The sequence below is a fragment of the Sciurus vulgaris genome, assembly GCF_902686455.1.
Source record: "Sciurus vulgaris genome assembly, chromosome: X".
In the NCBI taxonomy this organism is placed as follows: Eukaryota; Metazoa; Chordata; class Mammalia; order Rodentia; family Sciuridae; genus Sciurus; species Sciurus vulgaris.
The window spans coordinates 67,126,602-67,142,920 of record NC_136471.1 but is presented as its reverse complement, the minus strand read 5'-3'; the positions used below and the strand labels follow the sequence as shown (position 1 = coordinate 67,142,920).

The following is a 16,319-nucleotide window of genomic DNA, read 5'->3' as shown; positions in this document are numbered from 1 at the left end:
GTTTGTCAAATGCTTTTTCTGCAACTCTTGAGATAATCATATGATTCTTTTTTTTTTAAGCATGTGATTCTTTTAGTTAACTCTGTTTATGTGGTAAATCATATTTATTGATTTGCACATGTTGAATCAACCTCGAAGCCCTGAGTTGAAGCCAACTTGATTATGGTGCACTATGTACTTTTGAATGCAATTGTAATTTTAGCCTTGGCATTATACTACTTGAATGGATTGGGTTACGATGTAGAAATTTGGTCTGTCCTTTTATAAGTTTCAATTTCATTTTCAATTTTAAATATCTTTCATTTTATTTTATATACTTAAAAATAAATCTCATACTCCACTGAACGTGGCACTGGTAAAAATTGAAAGAATTTGTTTTGAGAAGATATAAATATGTTAACCCTTTACATAATTTTAGTTTTTCCTATTTGTTATGCATTATTTTTCTTTGTTAGGGACTAAAATGTTGGACTGATCATGCAGTTTTCATTTAAATATTTGGTTGTTTATTTTAAAATGCTAAGCAGGACCTTTACCTCAGGGTAATTAGAATTAAGGACCCCAAAATAAGTCTCATTCTGAATACATCTGTATAATTGAAAGTGGTTTTCATCTCAGATATTCATCGATTTTGTACAGGTAACTCAATGTTATTTTAGGTTTAGAAAGTGAATGCATAATTTTCACCAATATCCAGCTCTGAAAAGTATTTTGTTTATGTCAGTTCTTATGTAGGACACTAACACTTGTGTTCTCTGAATATTTGTATACATTTTCTTGATGTTTTTATCCAATTTATAGCTTTTACTGTGGCAAAGTCAATTAAAACATCCTGCTTTGTGTTTATTCTATCAAACTTTTTGATTGACATGTAACATTTATATATAGTTTATGAAGTAGAATTTGATGTTTTGACTTATGTGTATATTGGGTAATGATAAGGGGAATTATCACATTATCCCTTAAACTTATTTTTATGATGAATACATTCAAAATCATTTATTCTCACTATTTCACTATTTATAATATATTAGTGCTAATTATATTCACTGTTATGCCATAAAACAGCAGAATTTATAGTTTTTAAGTACTACCATCTCTCGAGAAAAAGAAATCTTTATTTTAGTAAGTGAAAATAATTCAGTTAGAAAGAGTGTTTTAAGTTTTTTATGGGCTATTTCTTTATTATTTTTTTTCTTTTTCTTTTTTAGCAGAAACAAGCGAGGGTTAAGTTTTTATCCTTGGGGCTTGAACTCAGGACCTCACACATGCTGCGCAAGCATTTTACCATTGAGTAACATCCTAACCCCATTATTTTTAAAGGTATTTTTCTCATGGTAGTTCCTTATTCTGTGAAAATACAACAAAAAATCAAAATGTCCCAAAATATCTTAAGAATTGAAGCAATATGTATATGAGACATGTGTGGGCTGCAATATTGTATGGCATTGTATAATTCCACAGCTGATGCCCTTGCCTCCACTTGCCGCTTGCTGCCGACCAGCGGGACAAATGACACATATATTTCAGAAGTTCATGAAGCAGCTTCTGCTTTATTCGGATAACACCCTCAATATGTAAGCAGTCTCATGCATAAGCAATTGTAATCAGATATGTCCATCCAATCCTGTTAAAGGTCAAGCGATCACAAGCTCAAGCATACATGTAAGATATATCTGTCCACCGTTAGGCGGCTGAATTAATTATCATACAGCCAATGGTAAATGCTTCCTATTTTTCTCCAGGCGCATTCAGCACGCCTTTTGGCTCTCTGCCAGTCGCCATCTTAGATGCATGTGGCGTAACCCTGGGCCCCAGGTCTCGCCCGCCACAAGCTGACAGGTGTGAGTGTTGAAAGGGAAATACACAAACCCCAATATTCAGTTCTGCTCCTTTCATAGTTTTGTCTAGTATCTGCATTGTAAATGAGTCATATTAAGGTAAAGGGGTATCATCTAGTCACTAAAAAAATTGGATCTTTACAGTTGTTTCAGAAATAGCATTTTCAACTTAATATTTTATTTCATTAGCTAATTTGTGACTTGTTTACAAAAACATTTTATTTGAATTTGTCCAGTTTTCTTGAGGTATAATTGACAAACCTGTATGTTGAAGGTATACAGTATCATGACTCAATATGTACATGCAATTTTGTGATTACCACAATTAACACATTTTCACGGAACAGTTTGCATGTGTATGCATAAGATCTACTCTCTTAGCAAACTTAAATAATACAATATTATTAACTGTATTCACCGTGATAAATTTAAATCTGCAGAACTTAAGTATGACTTAAAGTTTGTGTCCTCTGACTAACATTTTCCCATTGTGGAAATGTTTTAATCAACCTTTCCCTATCCACCTTGTCAGTTGACATTTAGTAATTTAAATTTTGACTTAAATCCTTCCCAAATTAGGGAATATATCTGGTACAAATGAACATATACACATATACATGCAAGTTAACAGGGTCCCTTTGAATTTCATATATATTATGCATTTAATGTATTATCTCTGCTCATAACTCACTAAAAAAGTTAACATTGATAATTTTACTTGTGTGTAATTTTAAATGGTTATTTTAAGTGCAGTTCTTAACATTCAGAGCTTTACCATAGTTTGTTCCTCTAATTTTGGAATTTCATAACATATGTTTTCCTTCAAGTCAATTTGTTTCTACAATATTTCTGCTATATTTTAAAATAAATGCCTATAATATATATTTAGCATCTTTATCGTGAACAACTGTTCTATAATATTACATGTATGAGACAAATTTATCTGCTCAAGCCAGGTTTGTTTTGCATATTTGAAATTCCTGGCTATATCTGGATTCAAGTTCCATACTTTGCTCATAGTAATATATTTATGCTCCTTATATATGATTTGTATGACTAATTTGCTAATTTCAAGCAATTCACAGTTCATAGGTCATAGTGATAAGAAATATTTGCCGCTTGAAATTCAATAAATGGAGGAGTTTTAAAATGTATTTCATGGCATTTTGGATTTTTTATTGTTTCTAATTCAAATATGTGCCAGTTCCTTATGAAATACAGATGAATATAATTTTCTTAAATTTTGAGTTTTAGAAAATTTGAATTATATTTGACTGTAGATACATCTCTTGAATTTTCAGTTGTATTATTAATTTAAGTTTCTTTACCAATTGATGACTAATACAACTCAGTAACATATACTTTCCTTGAATTCTTTGCAGTCCATTTCTGGTCTTCTTCATGATAAAATTACAGCACACATATGAGTATGAGTCCAAATTAGGCTCAAATAGCATAGTGTTGTTGTTTTTTTGGATCTTGATTTATTTTACTTAATAGAGTGTGCATGTTCTTTTTTTTATGGAAGGATAATATTCCATTCCTTATATATACCATGTTTTCTTTAATCACTCATCTGTTGATGGACATTTAGGTTGATCTCTAAGATAACAATTTTAAATGTTTTCACCTTTTACAAAATATGGTAAGTGTAGGAGGTGATGAATATTGTCATTATCTTGATTTCATAGTTCCATAATGTATACATATATCAAAACATAACCTTTTACTCCATAAATATGTACAATGAAACTAATAAAACAAATAACATTTTATTTATCCATACATAGGACATAAAGTATTCATTGTTGAAGTCAAATTTAATGCTGTTTATAGTGGTAGGAAATGTTGAATTGCAATTTGTTGTAATGAGCATGTGTGTGAAAACATTGCCTAGTCAGTGAAATTGATTCTATTCACTCTTGTATTAATACTTACACTCTTCCTTGCTAATTTAAATTTTGGGCATTTTTTTTACTGTGAGACTTTTATGACCTTTCTGTATGTGTTTATATTCCATTGCCTGAAACCAATTTTTTTTTGTACTGGGAACTGAATCCAGGGGTGTTGAAACACTGAGCCACATCCCTAAGTCCCCTCCTTTTAATTATAATTGTATATAGTATTGGGGTTTGTTTTGACAAAATAATATCTGCAAGGAACTTGATTTTATTCCCCATTTCTTCCCCTCCCTTTTTCTTCTCCCTTCCCCATTCTCTCTCCTCTCCTTTATTGATCATCCTTTCACTCCTATATTTATCTTTGATTGGTATTTTCTACATATACTAAAGGTAAAATTCTTTCTGGTACATTTATATATGTATATAACATGATATTGTTAAATTCATTCTATATTTCTATCCCTTTCCCTTTTATCCTTGCTTCTTCTACTCTACTGAACTACTTATATCTTTATGATAACCAGTATCCTCCTCTCTCACCTTCTATCCCTTATTTTGCTCTAATTTCACATTCATCTCTTGATTTTTTGAGTCTGGCAAATTTCACATAGCATGGTTTTCTCCATTTTCATCCATTTACCAGCTAATGTCATTATTTCATTGTTTTTTGTGGATGAGAAAAATCCATTCTCTCTCTCTCTCTCATATATATATATATATATATATATATATATATATATCACTTTCTTGAACCATTCATCTGTTGATGGGCACATCTGGATTGATTACATAGTATAGCTATACTGAATTGTGCTACTATAAACATTGAAATGGCTGTATCACTGTAGTATGCTGATTGTAGTTTTTTTTTTAATAAACAGCAAAGAGTGGGATAGCTGCATCACATAGTGATTCCATTCCTAATTTCTTGAGTAGTCTCTGCAATGCTTTTTATAGAGGTTATACTAATTTGCAGTACCACCAACAATGCACCTTTTTCCCCACATCCTCACCAGCATTCATTATTGATTGTGTTCTTGATAATTACCATTTTGATTGAGTTGAGATGAAATCTTACTATAGTTTTAATTTGCATTTCCCTGATAGCTAGAGATGTTGAATATTTATTCATATATTTGTTGGCCATTTGTATGTCTTCTTTTGGGAAATTACCATTTACTCCTTTTACCCATTAAATAATTTGGTTATTTGGATTTTTTGGCATTAGGTTTTTTGAGCACTGTATATATTCTGGATATAAATCCTACATCAGAGCAGTGACTAACAGATTTTTCCCCATTCTGTAGGCGCTCTCTTCACTGTTTTGTTTCTTTTTATGTGCAGAAGATTTGTAATTTGGTGGAATCCCACTTACTGATTCTTGCTATTATGTCTTGAGTTTTAGGGCTCTGGTTAAGGAAGGCAGTGCCTGTAACTATATGATGGAATTCTCACCTTCTGTTAAATTCTATTGGTTGCATGGTTTCTGGTCTAACTCCTAAGTCTTTGATCCATTTTGATTTTACTTTTGTTCAAGGTGAAGGGTAGGGATCTGATTTCATTCTTCTACATCCAGAGATCCAGTTTTCCCAGCACCATTTGTTGAAAAGATTGTCTTTTTTCCAACGTATATTTTGGCACCTTTATCAAATTATCAGATGCCAATTCTCATTTATTTATTCTTTTATTTTTAAATATTTTTAAAATAAGCCAATCCCCCCAAACCAAAGGCCAAATATTTTCTCTGAAAATGGATGATGATACATAATGGGGGTGGGGGGTAAGAGAAGAATGGAGGAACTTTAGATTGTGTGGAAGGAAATGAGAGGGAGGGGGTATGAAAAATGGTGGAATGAGACAGATATCACTACCCTCTGTACATGCATGATTACATGAATGATGTGAATAGGAACAAAAAGTTGAACCCCATTTGTGTACAATGAATCAAAATGCAATCTGTAAAAATAAAAAATAAAAAATAAATTTAAAAAATGTTTTTAGGCAGGATTTCTTAAAGTCTCACTAAGTTGCTGAGCCTGACTTTGAACTTGCAATCCTCCTGCCTCAACCTCCTGAGTACCTGAATTACCGGTGTGTGACACCATGTCCAGCTGCTTTAAACCAAATTGTAAGATCCTTAAATGCAGAGACTATTCAGTCACTTATTAGTTTGTATATCCTTAAGTAAGTAACTTACTTTTCCAAGAGTCGAGTCGGTTTTTACATCTGTAAGGTCACATTGTAGTTTCTTTTCTTCTCCTTTCTTTTGGACTGAGTATTGAACCTAGGAATTCTTTATCACTGAACTATATCCCAGTTCTTTTTACTTTTACTTTTATTTTTGAGACAGGGTTTTGCTAAGTCACTGAGTAAGTTGCTGTGGCTAGCCTTAAATTTGTAATTGTCCTGCCTCAGCCTTCCCAGTTACTGGGATTACAGATGGTAACATAGTAGTTTCTATATTCCAGAGTTGTGAAATCAAATGAGGTAATTTATGAGAAGTGCTTAGAATGGTGGCAAGTGTTAGGTATTAATACAGCAAGTCATGCTGTTTCTTAACAAAGTATATGACCTAATCTCTTAGTCTATATTAGGTCATAACTACAAAAATTACTTATCCATTTGCCAAAATAGAGATAAAATTTACCCAAATGCTTGCATACATATATTCATGCACATTATATTTAAAAATAATAGTGTTCTTTGTATTTGTAAATAGATATTTTAAATAAAATGTTCTTGGGGAAAAGTGACATGGGATAACAACAGAAATGCCACATAGAGTTGGGTGTATATACCATATAAATCGTTTTAAAAATCACAAAAATTCAGATTGATAGATATTTGTTCATAATATTAATTTATGGTAGTAATTTGAGCCTTAGCACTCTGTGAGAAAGTATATAAAAATACAGATAGTTTTAAAACCTTGAAACTTGTATGCCAGATACTAAAAATAAGATTTCTGTTTTAAATTGATTATTTCACTTTGAAGTAGTATGTAACTGGAATTTTAATCAATTACATTTAGGAAATAAATATATTTATTTATTTATGTCCAATAGAATGACTCCTGTTTTCATAGGTTTGTGACCAGGTATACATGAATCTTTGTTTAGTTATTATATTTGAAATTTATTCACTAAGGAGGGAATTTTGTTTTCCTTTACTCTTTTTTATATGTTTAATTTTTTACTATCTCTCAGTGGCCTTTTAAAAATTCGGTTCTTTTTATTTATACATAACATTCGTGCATGCATGATGTGTAAATTAAAAAAAGAAAAAAGATACAAGTAGCAATTTATTGAGTTTAAATATCCTCAATATTTCACATACCCAGATTCCACATTTTGTTTTATGAAATGCAGCAAATATTTGCATTATAAAGTAATAAACTGTCAACAAGACCATAAGAATAAATTGAAGAATTGTGATGTGTATAATTTAATAATTTGGTCATTATACATGAGCAAATCTCTGATAGGGAAAATGTAAATTTCACATTTTAGTTTATTTTTCCTTTTCTTTTATAAGCTATTTTATTAAAACTTCCTGGAAAAGCATGTAAACCAGTTAAAGCATATGGTCCTGAAATAGGTCCCATGCTTTCACTAATCAATAGTCTGCAACTGGATTTTGAACAATGTCAGTATATATTGTTTTGACTTTTATTTACATATGTATCATTTTGAGCTATTAATGAAACAATTAACAAGTCATTCTGATTAAATTACTTCTATCTATAAACATGAAAGCTTTATTAATCAGATATCTAGTCATTTCTTTTTTTTATTTATTTTAATTAAAAATCATAAATTTACATAGGGCAATATTGTTTGATTCATTCTGTTATTTTTTCCCTTCCCCCCACCCTTCCCACCCCTCTTTTCCCTCTATACAGTCCTTCCTTCCTCATTCTTACCACCCTCCTTATTCCTAACCCTAAACCTAACCCTAACCCTAACGCTAACCCCTCCTACCCCCCCTTATATGTCCTCATCCGCTTATCAGCGAGATCATTCGTCCTTTAGTTTTTTGAGATTGGCTTCTCTCACTTAGCATGATATCCTCCAGTTTCATCCATTTGCCTGCAAATGCCATGATTTTATCATTCTTCATGGCAGAGTAATATTCCATTGTATATATATGCAACAGTTTCTTTATCCATTCATCAACTGAAGGGCATCTAGATTGGTTCCACAATCTGGCTATAATCTTAAAAGAAGTATGAAGAAACTAAGTACAATGTGAAAGAAAATCCATCCAAGGAGGCATTTATTATAACTAAAAATTGATTAAGAAGTAGAATTTTATAGTTATTTTTACAAAGAATTATTTTCTTTGACTTCTATCTTTTCTTTCTCAGGCTTAGATTATAATTTCCTAGTATATGGAGAAATCTTTGAAAGAGCAGGAATCAATGGGGAGAGGTTACTCAACATCACTCAGCAAAGACTTACTGAACTTGGCATAAGTCGAACTGATCACCAGGATATACTATTAAAAGCAGTTGCTAATATTTGTAGAAAGGTAAGTAGAGAGAAGTCTTTCTATATTGCCTGTCTTCCTAGTTAACAAAAGAATGAGTTAAGTAAAAAAAAAAAAAGTGCTTCTTTCTGCTACACATTGTAGTTTTCTACTTTTTCAGTTTAAAGTTTAGTGTGACTGTTAAGTCTCTGATTACTCTTTTGAAGTCTTCCACTGAGCCCCTCCCGTTCCTGATTTTGAATCTTGGCTCTGTCTCAAGTTAGTACTACTAACTTGGGGGATGATGTGTCCCATCATTGTAGAGGAAATTCAAGGATATTCTGCCTAGTCATTTTTCTGAGAAATAAAAGTCAGGATATCCTAGAGAATCAGCTTATAAATTCATATTAAAATCAAGAAAGAGTACAGTTATATTTACTGAAGCTCAAAAAGAAACAAAGAATGATCTGGGGGTTATTAAGGCATGACACAATGTTCTAGACAGCTGTATCTTTACTTAGAAATAGAGTTGACATTTTATATAAAAAGCAAATCAAACCAAAATAATAATACTATATATGGGCACACCTAGAACTATTTAAGAAAGGTGAAAAAATTTTTTATTATTTCAGGGCTGCGATCATATTAAATTCATCTAACAATTCAACTAATTTTTAATTGAGGATCTTCAATTATATCAGTAATCAAATAATATCGTACACCTAGTATGTAAAACTTTGATTCCCCATATTTTCATTTGACATGATTGGAAATATTTTATTTCTAATAGATTTTTAAAATTGTAATATGTCATATCCCTTTTGGATGACCTTTGTCCTTCCACTTCCTCTGTAAAAATGCCATATTCTTTAAAAATTAAATCTATGTATATCTGTATCATTTTCCTTCCTATTCTGCTTAGATTATAATGGTGTGACAATATGTATATTTTAATCAAGCCTTGTATTTCATGCAGTTGAAAATTCATCTAATATTACTAACTAGCCATAAGAACTTCGCACAGTGCCTGAATGAAATAGCAATATGTAGTAGAAGGTTCATTTGTATTCCATTACCTAGATTAAGCAGTGTTTTATTTCTTCATGGAAAATTTACGGCAGAAACTAGTGACTATACCAAGACCTCAAGTAATTGTTTCCTATATAGTAAAAAATGTTCCCTATGCAGTAAAACATTTTGTATATAGTAAAATGCCATTTTAAAATATTTGATGGAGGAGACATTAATAATCTGTCTCAATAAGCAACCATTCTCTAAAATATCCTTGTATTTAAATTCAGTTCTTTTTTTTTTCTTTACATGACCTCATAAATCAATCTTTCCGAGGATGCTACCATGTTATCTTTCCCGAGTAGTGTGTTTGTTTTTCAAAGGAGTTCTTTTTGATGAAAGGGAAAAAGTAGTTGTAAAGCAAAACTTGGTTCTTCTGTCAAGTTTATTGAAATATATAGCAGCCTGAAGATTTTAAAGACCTACACTTTCTAAATGTTTCATGACTATGTTTAGCTTCTCTTGCACTTGTCCCACTTAAACATTTTGAAAGATCAGCCTATGAAGGTACATTTGTTCCCAGAGGTCAAATAGAGATAAGTTTTTATATAGTTTGTTGAGCAATGAGACTAATAATAAGACTTTTTCTGACTCAAATTCTGGAAATGAGCCAAATACTACATCATATCTTAACTATATATGTGGGTCTTCCAGGACGAAACAGTGATACCCCAATAGAAGAAAAATGCTTAAGAGAGTGTGCACTGGAAATAAACAGAAAAAGTGACCACAGTGCAGGTTTAAATAACAAATGATTTATTAGATAATAATTTTTTTAGGGAATTATTTTGTGCTTCCAAGAAGGGTGCAATTTGCCAAATGAAGGGATACCAACCAGCAATTATAGAATATGACTATATTCCTTAGCATATATTTAGTAGATATTAGTCTATCTGAATTTTACAGTCAAATGGAAAACAGATATATGGAACACATATATACAGATATTAAATATCTCACAAAAGATAAAATGGAGAAATACAAGGAGAGATGAGAAGAAATTATGGTATAAAATAACCAATTTTCCACAATTCTCTGCATCACAACTTTATAGAATTTAAATATTTTTTTTGTGTTGATAGAGGGCTGGAAATCACATTGAGAAACATAATTTTGAGATCTACCAATATACCAAGTTATAGTGAAAACTTTGAGAGAGTATATATGCTTCCTCATGAGGGAAATGCATTGATGGAGAAGATCAGAAAGATTAAATTTAAGAATTTGAGCTGATGTTCTTTATAATGCCACTTGACTTTATTTACAAAGGAATTGCTTTAAAAATAGCTCCCCATATAATTGTCTAATTTTCATATCAACTTTGAGAGCTAAGAAAGGAACATTAGTGGTTGGTGTTATCACATCCATTTTACAGATGAAGAAACTAAGGGTCATAAAACTTAATTGTCATGCTCTATTGTTTATTTCTATGGAACTGAGACTAGAATTCTAGTCTTTTAGCTAGTATTCTTATGACCCAATTATAGTAGGAAGGAGAGAAAGGTTAAGGAAGGGCGAAATACAGAAGGACAAGAAGGGTCAAAGTCTATGAGGGGAACCAGGAAATTAGTAGAGGTTAAGAGAGATACATCTGACAAGGAAGGCATTGACTCCAGAGTCAAATTTAATAGAGGGAAAATTTTGTATCATAAATGTATGGACAGTATTTTAAGGAATATATTTTCTTATGTTAAAAAGAATTATGTGTAACAGAGTCAGATGGGTTAATCACATAACAAACTTAACTATTACTTGGGCTAAGGTCTTCTTAAATACGTAACTTGCTTTATGGAAGATCCCTATTATTGTGCTTGCATATTTTTAATCAGGTTAGCATGTTTGCATTTTAGAAATCAGCTAGGAACTTAAAATTTTATATCAGTTAAGAATTGTTAATTTTTAACCCTCACATATATTCATCTTGCCTTGGTTAAGAAGGTACTATCATGTATTATCAGACACCTCAGTAGGACCTTCAAATCACTCACAGAATGTACCTCCTTTCTGGAAAGATAAAGGAGCAGTTACTGACAGATACTGATATATAGTTACTTCTGTTTTTACTATATGACTCTAAGCAATCAAGAAATATTCAAAGGATTTGTCATCAAAGCATGGAGCAGAAAATATTTTTATTGAATTTACCATCTTCACTACTGGATTTGCTCTTGTCTTTGAATTACAAAGAATATGAGAAAAAAAAACAGTTATCAAAGGACAGCAGATTACTTATATTAAAAATGTGTGTAGATGTGTTTATATGCATTTGGCAGTGTGGACACAGCAAATTAATTTTGATGTGCACTAAAATATACTCATTGATTTATTAGACCCATCAATAAATACAAATTATATTTCGTATAATTGAATTAAGTTATGTGAAGATAATTACTGACAAGGGTGAGAAGCTAATATCATTACAAGGAGGAATCTAACTCTGTGACAATAAGAACTTATCAATCTCAGAGGAGCAGGGAATTTTCTTTTTCTGGAATGACATAATAGGAATTAATTGAACACTGACTGTGGTATTTCCTCTAAATATCACAGTGTTTTCACCACAATTACTATCAGTGACACTTATAAAGTTTGAAGAATCCTTGCAAAGATTCACAATTCATCATCTATTCTAGTAAAAGTAAAAGTTGAAAAATAATCAGAAGGAATTTTTTTCAAAAACTGAAAAATAAAAATAATGATGAAAATTATATTTCAAAAGTTCCATATATTAATGCAGAGAGATGACATTTTCTTTTATATTTAAAATTTTATTTCTATGTTCTTTTTGGAATTTGTACTCAAACCTAGCTCATATTTAAACCTGAGGCAGAATCCATTACTATCTAATAAAAAATCTTAAATATGACATCTTTTATATATTTTTTCTGTACATAAATGGCATAAAGTATGGGATAATAATTTACTTTGTGGATTACATTATTTTCTCTGAAAAATTGAGAAAAAGATAAAACATTTTGTTGCTTTCCTTATGCCATATTGTTTCATGTAATATTTTCTATACTTCAAAGTTTGCAATAGAATATTAGACATTTTAGAAGTTCCTTTTCTTACATTATTCTTCTTGAAATATTGAGTAGAAGAATGAATGCTTATCTTTACTTCATGGTGAAAACGTTTCATAAAACACACTAAAAAATTCCTGTGAAGTCAGACAGTCAAGCAATATTTTCAGATACTGAAGCTATTGTTCCCTCCCTCCACCTTTTGAAATGTAGAGAATACCATACAGCTTTCTTTAAAAATATATCCAGTTGCCTCTTACTCCCATGTTGCTATAACAAATGGTTATAAATTGTAACTATGTTAGAAGAATGGAATGTGATTTAAATGATGACAAAGCAGATGGTTTACTCTTCAACAGTTGGAAGGAATGAATAGTAACTGACTTCTTGGTTTCAAGATTCAACACTTTCAAGTTAATTTACCTGCACTGAATGTCTTTTTGAAGGTTATCTAAAACAAAATTAAAGTCTTTATTTGACAACTTGTAAATTCTAAAGTCTTTATTTGACAACTTGTAAATCTTTCTGGCATGTACAGATATTTTTATTAAAATGTCCTTCACAACTTTGTTTTTTCCCAGTACAGTGGAGTTAGATTTCAACAACTCCAAACAGATTTGATAGAAAACACACAAAAAAATCTTCTCAGTTAAATTGTTACTGAGTACCCCAGAGTAGTATGTCAATGAATGAAAAAACTTGAGTAACCAGGATTATAATGAAATAGATATTTAAGTGTAGTGGGAAACAGAAGTACTTAGATATGAAAATAAATGTGTTATAGCATAATAATAAAAAAAAGTTTTATAAATTGAGATTATTTATGAATGTAAACTCTGTACATTCTGCATTCTGTGGTACCATATTTGTGACTAATTTTGTGCTCTAAAAACCTCACTTGTATTGTTTTTCTTTTTTTTCCTTTTCATTATTTGTGTTACCATTATGGTAAAATTGATCTACATGCATTGCTTGCATACTTAATCTTTCTTACCCAAGCAGACAAAATTTTATTTTGTGTATCTGTTAATTCTGAAAATACTAATTATACCATAACATCAGTATATGATTTAAATTAAAGTCCATCTTCATATCTTTATGTTCTTCAACATTCTAGGAGAGAAAACCCTAAAATAATTATGAAGCCTGGTAATCCAAATAATTTTTCTTTCTGGTTTTACTTCTACAATCTCATTTTACTACACCTATTAATAGAAATTAAATATAAAGACTAAAGATGTTTAATAGCATAAACTAATGCCTGGCCAACTCTTTGACTAGATATCTGATTCCATAGTGGCATATTGTATGGCAAACAAAAATTTAGGGAAATTGTGCCACTATCGTACTGTATAATTTATCACTTATACAGCCTATAAAGTAGGAAGTTCCTCAAGTTCATTCATAGTTATTTAAATACAAGAATTGGTATCTGGTTAATTTTACAGACTCTGAGGTAAGGTACAGTTGTGAAGGGGGACTTGAACTATTTGGACAGCTGCTGGAAATGTCATTCTATTAATAGCAAGACATGTGTCTGACTATGCCTACCATTCCCTTCTTTCACTACTACTTGCTAACTCTAAGATGACATGGTCACTCTCTCCCAAAGCTTCTGTCACTTCTAAGTAGTTATTTCTTAGTTAGAATTTGGATCAGAAAATTTATTCTTATCATGGTTTTCTTTTCTGAGAGATGAAATTGCCAAGGGCTCAAGTCTCCAGACTCAGGTGAATTTTCTCTCTTTGTATGGGGGTGGGTAGAACTAAAAACATATGCACATTATTTCAAAAGCAGGATCAGTAATCTTGAAAGGCAGAGATGTGAGAAAATTGATTTAGAATTTTTTTTTATCATTTACAGTTGTTTTCAAATTTTCTACAATATATTTTATGAGATTTCAGAAATGATGTTTGAAATTGAATCCAGTCACATAGATTTGTACATGATTAAATAATATTACTAAGATAATATAAATGCATCTAGACATCATTTGTACAAAAAGAGAACTGGAATGCGCTCTGCAGAACTTACCTGCATAGTTCATCTTCTCTTTGTTTTCTAAACATTTTCCTGTTAAAATCCTATTTCTTATTCCTTGGCTCTTTTTTGTTCATAAGTTGTTTTGTTTCTCTTCCTTCCACCCCATTTAGAGCAAAGTTGAAGAGCAAGCTATGCAAGAAGAAGACCAGGTAAGAAAGCAACAGTAGCAACAATAACAAAATCTATTGGGAAGAATTAAAGAAAAATGTAATTCACATAACACTAAGGACCTAAGTATGATGATATGATGTACTCAGATTTTTAATTTCATGTTTCACAGTGTAGTTAATAAGTAGCTTCAGAATTGCTACCATTAACAACTGCTTATAATATGAAAAAAAGTGAGTCAATTGGGATCTTTCCAGTGTACTAAATATCCAGATGGAAGCATCTGAATGACTGATTGGTTCATGTTGCATGAGAACTAGGTAATACTGTTTCTGCAAAAATCTATCACTTTTTCTCTTTTGGCCCTGAGCTTTCTGATATCATGGTATTTGGATACATTATCACCTTCCTTATCTTCTGTACTATGTAAGTCGTGTGTGAGAGAGTACCTGTGCCTGTGTGTGTGTGTGTTTGTGAGTTATAAGGTTGTTCCTTTCTTCTTGGACAAAAACATACAATTTCGTGGTTTTGCTAGTGTATAAAAGTTTTTAAGTAATGGAAATTTTTCTGGTTTTTTTCTTTTTGTTTTATATGCAGTATGTCTGTTCACCAGGGAATTTTTTATAAATAACTTACCATTGATGCATTTTGTAAGCGAAGAAATAGAGGAACTATTAATGAGTAGACACATTTCATCAAAAGATTATTGATTTATCATTTTTCAGTCACAGTATTTAACAGAAAAGAATCATTAGATATGGTTAGTGAAGGAATGTATGAAAAGGAGGCTTACAGATTCATTTGTAAATTTCCTTGTAAGCAATAAACAGTATAGATTATTTAGATCTATGGGTTCACAATTTAATTTTTTTATAAAAATATGTCAATATCATACTTGGTGGAATTAAATTAGATATTTAAATGCTCAGTTATAAATATGAAGCATCCTTATTGACACTGAATAAGACCAATATCTTCAACATAGCTGAGACTATGAAGAGTTTGCTTATTTGGATACTTTTGAGGAGTAATGTCAACTTTCTCCTGGGGTCTGATATTGTTGAATATTCATATCCGTTCTGGTTTTAATCACTTTCAGCATACCATTACTGTGAAATTTTAGTATACATAGTGGTTTGCAATTGGAAACAGTTATATTGCAATTGTATACCAAGTGAAATTTTAATCTAAATGCTACTTTGAACTAATTTTATTGTAGTTATCACATTGCTTTATATACAGATCTACTGGTTGTTGTAGATTATTCATTTGATTTTAATTCAAAGATGCTCTTGGAATACATTCAACTACCTGGGTATATGGGAACCTCAAAAAATCTTATCCCTTTAAATTATGCTGCAGAGTGTATGCTCTAAAAACAGTCTGCTTGGGGTTATATTCAGATAACACTTAAAAGATCTATGTCCTTGTGTACATAGCTATATGATCTTGTGTAAAAATATGGATCAGATCTTATACAACTTTATCTAAAATTGGGGATAATGCTGAAAATTGTTATAGATATTACCTGAGATAATATTAGGGATTTTTGCAAATGATGTTGAATAAATTTTGGCTACTAATGCTTTTTACTTTCCACCTCCTTTGTCTTGCTTCCATAATTGTTACCACCTTCTTTTTCTCTTCCACCTCCCCCACCCTATCATATCATTATCATCATCACCACCACGACCACATTAAGTCCCTTATCTCATTGTTCCTTGGCTCTGTGCTCAAATCCACACTACACAGTTCAGGCAGAGTAATCTTTCTTTGGCACTATCCTCGTCTTAATATCCTCTTGGACAATTACCTAAGAAATTAAAATCAGACTGCTAAATCACCATTAAAATCCCCTCATGAAT

The 16,319-nt window shown here is 31.1% G+C and overlaps 1 protein-coding gene across 1 annotated transcript in view; it reads left to right on the top strand.

Moving 5' to 3' along the window:
* The window catches only part of LOC306651566 (uncharacterized protein), a 517,337-nt gene that overhangs the window by 144,061 nt on the left and 356,957 nt on the right, over window positions 1–16,319 (top strand). Inside the window, exons 4-5 of the mRNA XM_079124236.1 lie at window positions 8,109–8,272; window positions 14,457–14,495. Of these exons, the coding sequence (XP_078980362.1) occupies window positions 8,109–8,272; window positions 14,457–14,495 (203 nt within the window). The remainder of the gene's footprint in view (window positions 1–8,108; window positions 8,273–14,456; window positions 14,496–16,319) is intronic.